Source organism: Montipora capricornis, chromosome 14 (genome assembly GCF_036669925.1).
Source record: "Montipora capricornis isolate CH-2021 chromosome 14, ASM3666992v2, whole genome shotgun sequence".
NCBI classification, from domain to species: domain Eukaryota; kingdom Metazoa; phylum Cnidaria; class Anthozoa; order Scleractinia; family Acroporidae; genus Montipora; species Montipora capricornis.
Genome location: NC_090896.1, coordinates 28,232,612 through 28,242,611, shown reverse-complemented (window position 1 = coordinate 28,242,611; position 10,000 = coordinate 28,232,612). Strand labels below are relative to the sequence as shown.

Below are 10,000 nucleotides of genomic sequence, written 5' to 3'. Positions count from 1 at the left end.
ACTCTTTTTTTGACCTTGAATTGAAAAATATTTTTGATGGTTTTTAGTATTATTGTAGCGTGAGTCCTATTTGCTGGCTATTGACAGTGGACTCTGAAATGGTTTCTTTCCTTTTCCATTCACTCGCTGAGGGTGTGGTTGTTTTCTTTTAAAACTCATGTGGTTCAAGAAAAATTCATTGCCAAACTGGTGAATTCCAAAGCAAATGTCACTCAAAAAACCGATATCACACTCACGCTTCGTGATTCATGCAATATCGGTTTTTAGCGTGAAATTTACCGTGGAATTCACTAGGCAATGAATTTTCTGTAGAACAAAGCAAAGAAAATGGTTTAATTAAGCAGCAACCGGAAACACCAAAACGCAGACAATTCAAAACCTTATATTTTCACTTTTAACCCTACGGGCAGTAAGAATGCAGTTAATAATCAGGGAGCTCCGTTTTTAGGCTTGGCTAAATCTACATTGTACATGTATATATTATGTACTGAACAAGCAACGATTTCATTGAAACATCGACCGTTTGGTGGAAAATTCGTAATGCAAACATTGTCCATCATGTGTAGTACTGGGGTATTTGACAAATGAGGGGTTTAGTTTCTGAGGAAACTGTAGTACTGCATTGATGGTAATTTAAACATAAAAATTTGGTTTTAATATCAATTAAGAAGAAGAAAAAGGCAATCAACCAGTGTAAGAAAGATTGTTAGCTGACATTGCAAGGCTTGGCCCTTCCTTTGGAGCAAATTTACAAAGGGTTAATGCTTAAAATTCCAGCTCACAAATCCATCTTATGGAAGTTAATTTACCTCCACCAACTGATTTCAATATTATTGGAAAAACCAAATTTACATATTATAGTATCACACCTCCAATCATCCCTTTCAACGAGATACGCTATGATTAGAAATCCAGTCCTGTTAAAACCATGGGTACAATGAACACCTGAAACAAATTGAAACAAATCATGCAGGACCATCCAAAACAATTATACTCATGCAAAAAGTTTACATCAGAAGTCACCAAGGTTTGTAGTCAAGTACCACTAGAACTGACAGGAAAAAATTTATTACAAATGTACAACTGTAGATGAATACATGTACCGGTAGCCAACTGACCACAGCTTATTAGTCAATAGTCGTACATGTATATTTAACACAAATATTCTACAAGGACGCTCTGGATATGAAGTGATAGTTAACCAACGAGGCACATACTGTAGTGCCGAGTTGGTTATAATCATTTTACATGTATATCCAGCAAGCCTGTGTAGAATAATAATTATTATTGTTTTATTAAAAACTCCAGGATCAACAACTCTCCTTTGGTATTCCCGGGGGTAGTATTGTCGACTAAAACATCCATTTCTGCCTCAGTCAATTCTGGTCCAAACCGGCTTTTGCCAGAGCTGCAAAAATGTTTTCAGTACCATATTAGGTACAGCAGGTATAATGAACTGATAGCCTGTGTCTGGCGAGCCAATGAAAAATGCTGGAAATGTGATATCTGTAATTCAATTTTTAATAATACTGTAGTCAATAGTAAATGTAGTAGGCCCTCATTTCCTCTTTGTTGTCTAGTTTTGCCGTTCAGCGTTCAATGAAGCTAACAGTTTGTAAAAGCACCAACAAGGTACATTTCCGGACTGTTTTTGGTAGCTGTACATCTCATACATGTATCTTTAGTTCGTTAGTTCTGTTATTTTAATGGACTTTGTTCTTTTTCTTTCCATAGGAATAAGAACTGTTCTGGTGCAGATTTTGTGCCATCAGAGTAAGTGCTTCATGATGAAATGAAGGTAGAGTGCCGGTATATCAACTGCAGCTTAAAGCTCCCACTGGGTGTCTTGTCACAAAATATGAACATACATTAATTGTACCTATTAGTTGGCCAGGGTTTTGGTTAAAATACTGATCACAAATGTTGATAAAAACGTTGACTTGTTCTTGTGTTGGAGTTTCACCATGTCTGTGAAAAAAAATTCGGAAACTCATTTGCGGAATGACAAGAATGTGAACTACATGTACATGATTGTAGTGTACGTATTCTAGGATTGCAGGCTGCTAAAAATGTCCTAAAGACCAGCAATAATGCCAGCTATAGGTTCTGGAACTTTCATCACATATAATTTGCCTGTAAAACGAGAAAACATTTTGGTGCCCAGAACCAACTAATTTGCCACATTATCCTTTAATCACAAAACTGGGAATGAAAAGGAGACAGTTGAAATCACTGGTTTAAGACCAGGCTCAAACTAATGTTGATCTGTTTCATGCATGTGCTGTGGTTCAAATATTAAATTTTTCTGGTTTAAATTTTTTCTTTGTCAAAAATTATTCATTATCATAATCAGACAAAGGAAAGTCAAAATTGAACTGGTTTTAAAAAATTTGAACCAGGAAAAATTTGAAACACTACATATGCACCAAACCTAATTTATTTAATACGTTCAATACACGAAAAATAAGACACGTGAATGAAATAAAATTAATATAATTGGAATGATATGCCATGCTATCCAGCCAATATAATTTTTAAGTCCTTGACCTTCTGAAATTCATCCAATCAGATCACTATGATAAGCATTGCAAATCTCCATAACAAAAACAAGCAGTCGAGAAGCCTGTCGGTTGACGGTACATGTACATGTAGGCCTTTAAGTTACTAATAGGCACGTGAAAGTTATTTCGGTGGAGCTGGGTGCTGTATGGAATACCGGTACGTAATGATTATCACTTATTCGGAGTGGTCCACTCTGACCATGAAATGAGTTTTTTTCCCTTTATAGTTTTCAATAATTTTTTTTCCTGATATTCAGATCCCTACACTGTACGTGTAACTGTACTAAAAAAAAAAGCTAAGCTATGGTATGCCTCTGATCATCCCTGACTACATTAAAATAAAAGAACCAAAATCTTAAAGTGATCTTAAAGGGGCAGTGTCACGCTATTTTAGTCAAACTTCAAAACACTAAAAGAAGTCTTTGCATCAATGAAGACCACACAATAATGCGGTAGTTTTGTTACCAATAACCATCGAACTGCACTGAAGCTATATTCTTTGTTGTTTTCAGCCATGGATGGAGAAGATAGAAATGGATTGAAACTTGAAAAAAACTTGAACTCAATGTCTTCAGAAAGTCACCACAAATTTAATTTAAATACCAATAGCTCTTTGTGCCATAAATACATTTCATATCTTCTCAGTGGGTTTTCAGGAATGTTGTACATCTGAGCTAAAGTACTAATTAAATTTAGATTTTTACCCAGTTTTGACCTAAAAACGACATAATTATTTAGCATGACAGTGCCCCTTTAACTCCACCATGCAAGTCATTGATTTCAAATTCAATACATGAATTAAAGAAAATACAGTATGAACAAAACAATAACAGTCATTATTCATTAATTTCACTTAACTAACCCCTTGCATTTCAACTTAACATGGTGGATTCCAGTCTTTTCCACGTCCAATTTGTCATAAAAACGTGTTGTGTTTGTCAAGTCAATCATTAATCCTAGTCTCACCTGTCAATAGAGTGTTATAACAATAATAATTAGAATCATTGTAATCATTGTAAAGGTCAATTTGAATTCATCATCAAGATCAGGTTGCGGTGAGGTGTCTGAGAGACTGCTGGACACGCATGTTTACACAAAGAGAGAAGGCAGACATGGTAACCAGAGAAAAAAAATATATTTTTTGGGGTTAGAAGCACTTAAGTTTAATATTACTGTTCAATTCAAATCGAGTTTTAAAGTAATTTGCCTTGGAAGCTTCTTTTGTTTCGTTAAGTTTGTTATTATACATGTATTTCTTGTACTCGCTGACTTTGTTTGGGTCATTTGGGTCATTAGGAGGTGCAGTGTGGCCCAGTGGTTAGGGCGCTTGCCTTGAGATCCGGGGATCCCGGGTTCAAGACCCGCCCTGACCACTCATTGAATTTGATCCTGAATTTGCCTCCGGCCAGTTGGGATTCTTAACAGTTGTAGTTGTTGTGTTCTGTTGTTTCAGTGATTGTGTTTCATTGGCCCTGAAAAGCCCCTATGGGGGAGCGGTCAATTAAGTATGTATTGCATTGTATTGTACTTCAAAAATGAGTTGCAAAAAGCTTTAATTTGTCTTTCTTAATTGATTTGAGAATAGTGGTCATCATCCATGGCTTCCTTTACTTTTTTTGTTTGAAAGCTTCCTTAGTGGAGCATGTTTATCCATTATTTGCTAGCGCAGGGATCCACATTCGCAGTCGTCCGGTCGTCCCAGACGACTAAAAACCCGCCCGGACGAGTATAAGAACTCCAAAAGTCGTCTGTTGGACGAGTGATGTTTTAATAACTTTTTATGAATGCCATCAAATGTTATAATATAGAATGTACTTTCATTCTGATCGCTTTTCATTCAATGGAAACTTCAAGAAAATAAGGAATAAACAAGCAGCTTTTCTCAGCAACGAGATCGCAAGTTTGGGCGCCATCTTTGACCACGAGGTATTTTCCTTCAAACGATTGCAGGCTCAATTTTCATGTACATGCATCTACATGTAGCCGCTGGCATGGTTGTTAGCAAGTTGTTTAACAAAGAGCAAAGGGTGACTCGTGGTCTCGGCTGAGAATGTGGAGTAATAGTTACAAGGTGTGTCGCCACCTCCAGTAAAAAGGTAAACAAGTGGAGCAGAACATGCTGCTTACAAACAGGAAAACACAAAATCTTGATTGCAGGAGCGTCAAAACTTTGGGTCTTTGAATCGTAACTTTGTAAGCTACAGCTGTACATTCAAGTACATTTTGCAGCGGCAGAAATGGACCACTGTAAATCGTGTTCCCATGGTGCAAATAACAACATACTCCAGAGTCAAAATTATTGACGAGTGTGTAAAATAAAACATGAATGCTAAGTTACAACTAATAATAATTTTATTTTATCGACCATTTGCTATACTTCCGCATTTTTGCCCGGGCAGCCCAAAATTTGTCCAGGAAAGTATATCAGGAGACACACTTGCCCGGCGGACAACTTTGATAAAAATGAATATGGATCCCTGCTAGAGGGTTTCGACAAAAGCGTTCATACAGTGTACTTTCATTGACGTCCTCTCCTACTGTTTAAGACCAGCAAAATTGGTTTCTGAAATCTCTTTAAGTAAAAATCTTTGTTGAAATCGGAGGAGTCTCTGAAGAGAAATGTTCCATTTGTTTCTGGAAATTTGTGCACCATGATGCACAACACTGGAAGGTGGACCGAAACACATTGTACCCGCTATTGTACATGTACATGTAAACAAAATACCATTATTTTAATACTTTTGGGGAGTGTTAGTATAAATGTGATCAATAATTATTAGTGTCTTGCTATGGTCACTAATACAGGTGGCCTTGATTATAATAAGCTTAAAGCCCAAAAGCACTTCAAGGTAATCTGCTGAACATACAGTACCATGCAAAAGTAAGTTGACAGTCTCTTTTGAGTCTCGATTCATGACTTGATCCTCGATTCTCCTGAGAATCGAGGATCGAGGAAAGACAATCAAGAATCGAGTTGAAGGAATCGAGAATTTAATGAGCTGGTCACTTGACTGATTCCTCGATAGACTAATAGCACAAATGCAACTGGAAATACGAATAAAAGAAAAGCCTGCCAAAGTTTCTCGGAGAATCTTGTTCAGGAGTAATGCAGAAAAGCGAGCGAGTTTAGCCCTCTGGTTGCTGAAATTGGGAAAAAATCACAAAAAACGACACTCTTCTGTGCAATTGCGGAGGAGCTAATTATCCTTTGGCTGTATGATCGAAGCGTACTCAACAGTCACACGGACCGTAAACAGTCTTCGATATCATTGGACTGGCGAGGTATTTCAAGTTTACTCCGTATGCTTGTAATCGAGAGCACGATCTGCCCGACAATTCAGCTGTACCCTACAATTCAGCTTGTTAGTGAAAATTACTTCCGTAGTACATTGTGTATTTTGAGAGACGAAAGTCTTTGAAACTACATGACTGTATTCTGTGCGATTGCAGAGGAGATAATTGTTCTTCATCTGAATGATCGAAGCATACTCGACAATCATATGGACTACAAAATAAAAAAAAATTAAATGCTTTCTTTATAGTGGAAGTACACATAGGTATCAAGCTACCTGTAGTTTACAGGCACTCCACTGTTAACAACTTGAAGATGAAAGTAACAATTCAAACTTAACAGAAACATTAACAGAAACTTAACAGAACTTAACAGAAACATAATAATAATATTATGCAGGTGTTTACTGTACATTTATATCCCACCTTAAGTGACTGCAGATATGCAAACAACATTGGCAGTTGAAATCGATTTGCCTCAGGGATGTCAACATCATAACAAGGTCCCAGTGGTGTTTTAAATGCAAGGAATTTTTCTGAAAAAGAATCCCTAAGGTTAATAAAAACTGTCAATCGCTTTAAAGACAATCTTCAAAATCAATGTCCAATTCAGTCAATTCTCAGTCTACTCTATCAAAGGGGACACTGGTCACACAATCTTGATCTTCAAGGAAAACCTTGATAGCTGGTCCTGACCAAATTTCCCAAACGTTTCTTATGAGGAGCACATGTATCTCATTAGAATGGATAAAGGAAACTTTTATCCAACTATCAACAGAAAACATTCCTCAAAAGCCATATACCACAATGCAATTCTTTGTACTATCAATGGCTATGGGCATAGAACATTAACATGACTATTACATTTCAGTGTTACTGACATTTACAAGAAAGTTAGAGAGTTATTTGCCTTAGAGATAATTATACAGAGCCGCTGAAGATACATGTAAGCAACCAACACAAATGCAAAATTCAAGCACACAATACAGCAAGTTCCAAGAAGTTCCAAAATAAACTGTGCGCATTAAAATATCAGCCTTTGTTTTATGACACCATGGATTAACGTGGCTTACGAATATAACACAACCTCATCGCCTACAAACACAAAACTCCATATGCTATACAGTGCCTTTCCATACTTTCCACAATAAAATTCAAATTACTCGCAAAAAAGCGAAGAAAACAGTCAAGAATCAAGAAATCATGCACTCCTTTGATAAGAAGTTCTTGCATGTTCAGACCCGAAAGCCTTGTTTTCGCACCTTCTGAAACTAACACCGATGAGATGTGGGCTCAACTGTAATAACTCTAGTTTGATTGTCCACTACACCACACTGCTGTCCTAAGTTAAAATAGATGCGCTTGGTTTCTGAGGAAAGGAAACAAAACTTAGTGGTGTTTTGTTTCCGGACTGAGCAGCTGTGAGAATGACGAGAAATATGCCGCATTCGAGCTCAATCCCCCGGCCTGCTTCTTCCATTGTAGGAGTTACCAGGAGTACATATTGGCTGAAGCGAAAAGTGCCATAACACTTTTTGTTTGTCTACCCAAATTTTCTTTGTTTTTACCCATTCATTGCCCTCTGTTTTTGCATATAATGTACTACAGGCAACCCAGTTTACGCTCATGGAGTGTCTAATTTTAAGAACAAGATACATGTACATGCACATAAAGCCTAGTTTTCATATGTCGGGAAAATCCCAGACAGTCGGGGATTTCACAGTTTCCAGATCCAGGCCAGATTTTGCCGAGTAATGGGAAATCGCCAGGCGCTTGTCCCAGATTCTCCCGATGGTGACTTTCGCGGAAAGTGGAAAGTTCGCCAAAAACTGAAAACTTGCAATTTAGAGGATTGGTAATGAGCTAAAGCCATCGCCGATGTCTCGGACGGTACAAATTTGAGTTTTCATATGTTGGGAATGATCGCCAACAATTGCAAAAATCTGGGACATGCCGGGAAAATAGAAACATTTCCTATTTTCCCAATTTGTCCATGACCATCCCAGATTATCGGGGTTGTCTATGACTTATGGTTTTCATTAGTCGACAAAATCTGGGACAGTCGGGAAACTGTGAAATCCCCGATCGTCTGGGATTTTCCCGACATATGATAACTCGGCTTAAACAAGTAACCTGGTATTCTGTAGGTATTCCAAAAGACCAACAAAGACGATTTTCAGGGGTTGATAACAGCATGCTTGGCTAAATTATAGAATGCAGGACCACTTATTTCCATATCATTGAATAACAATAGTGCTTGTTATGTTCTCGTTCTACAAAAGCTTCTAACTAATTTGCATGTGATGGCCCTGTGTGGCCCTGTATTCTGCAGTTACTCCACATGCTTTTTAAGAGTTACTTCAAATATTCATAAAGTATAAGTTTATATTTTTTCTTAAGGCCCGTTTCAAACGTCGAAGTTTTCATGAGCCGAATCTAATGCAAATGAGTGAAAACAATAGATTTGTCTCATTTGCATTAGATTCGGCAGATGAAAAGTTCGAAGTTTGAAACGGGCCTAAGTTACTTATTGTGAGGTTGTTATGTAGAGTCAAAGGGATATCATTCCAGATAGTTGCAGGATTCAACTTGAGAAGAGATGGCGAAATGATCCCCGAGATTTACCATATTTATGACGAGGAAAATAGTCATGGTAATCACAAATTATTCAGGTCCGTGAAAGAAGTGAGAAGTGAATGCAAAGTGTATGTCAAGGTTCGCAAATTAAATAAGGTTTCAATTATGCTGAGGGTTGATTCCATATAATTTCGCGCAATCTATTAACTATACATTAATTTAATGCATGATGAACGATTTTACTTTTCATAAGGTCGCATTATCGTGGGGCCTCTCAAACTAAGAACACAAAATATAGCAAATAAAGCCTTAACTACTGTAGGATCTTGCAAACCTGCAATTATCTTGCTTTTCCTAGGGCAGTTCATCCATCTTGGTGGAATAGACATTATTCAGAGGGTTCCTTTACCATTTAGCGCATATCTAGTTGAGTTTCAGACAGAAAAGGTCGAATTTCGTGAGATTTTTCCCCCGACATCATTCCCACATTCGTTTAGTGTTCCGTAATCAAACGAAGGCATTGAAATGCCTCGTTCCCGTGAGACACCGACAACATTAATGGTATATACTCCATGGGAGAATGCCATGAATACACCGGTAGATCATAGTAAGTGCTCACGACAGATTTTTTTTAATTTACTTGATTGAATGTATCCATTGTCCTGATGACGACTGCAAAAGAAATTCTATTTTCGATGTTTTATCCATCAAAACATTTCACTTCCGGCGGGAGTTTCAGACAGAAAAGGTCGAATTTTGTAAGCGAAAAAATTTAAAGGCCTCGTTCCCGTGAGACACCGACAACATTAATGGTATATACTCCATGGGAGCATGCCATGAATACACCGGTATATCATCGTACCCTAAGTAAAGAGATAGATCACTTTAAAGTGCTCACGACAATTTTTTATTTTATTTACTTGATTGAATGTATCCATTGTCCTGATGACGACTGCAAAAGAAATTCTATTTTCGATGTTTTATCCATTAAAACATTTCACTTCAGGCGGGGTACAAGCCCGTGTGATCACAGAAGGGGAACTGGAGATGATTGTCACGACTATTTCGCGCCTTCTGAGTTCTCTGTTGATTTTGACAATCGACGTTGTGTTGTCCTTATCGCATATTTCAAAATTTTCGAATTTCCAGATTTCAAAATTTTAAATTGCAAATTAATGAAGCGGCCAATCTCCAGTCAATATTCCAAAGAAATCTCACCTTTTTAACCTGACATTTCTCAAAAAGCTTTAGTAAATGTAAATTCTGATAGTATTGCTGTGCTGATTGTTGAGGCCCCGTGTTGAGGGGTCTAAGTATCCCGTATCCTAATAATTTTTGGCCTAAATATCCTGTATTCCGTTAATGCCGCAGTTGGGTTTTTTTTAAATATCCCGTATCTCGTCAATTTTCCCCCCAAATATACCGTTCCCCTATACCTATAAAATACCCCGTATCCTGGTAACCCCTAATAGGGCTTTGCTGTTTGCATTTGCAAATTTAGTAGCATTAATAATTAACAATTGTCCTTCAAAATCGCGCGGAATATCGCCTGATACTTAGCCGACGAGGCC

At 37.5% G+C, this 10,000-nt stretch overlaps 1 protein-coding gene across 2 annotated transcripts in view; it reads right to left on the bottom strand.

The window, feature by feature from the left end:
* LOC138032272 (mRNA-capping enzyme-like) overlaps positions 1–8,960 on the bottom strand; it is a 42,376-nt gene extending 33,416 nt beyond the window's left edge. The window contains exons 1-5 of one of the 2 annotated variants that reach the window (XM_068879912.1): positions 8,764–8,960; positions 6,279–6,388; positions 3,424–3,527; positions 1,880–1,968; positions 870–945 (exon numbers count right to left, since the gene is read on the bottom strand). In XM_068879912.1, coding sequence (XP_068736013.1) covers positions 870–945; positions 1,880–1,968; positions 3,424–3,527; positions 6,279–6,388; positions 8,764–8,818 — 434 coding nt within the window. In that variant the 5' untranslated portion in view covers positions 8,819–8,960. The remainder of the gene's footprint in view (positions 1–869; positions 946–1,879; positions 1,969–3,423; positions 3,528–6,278; positions 6,389–8,763) is intronic. The other variant, XM_068879913.1, reaches the window with a different exon arrangement.
* Between the last annotated feature and the right edge of the window lie 1,040 nt (positions 8,961–10,000).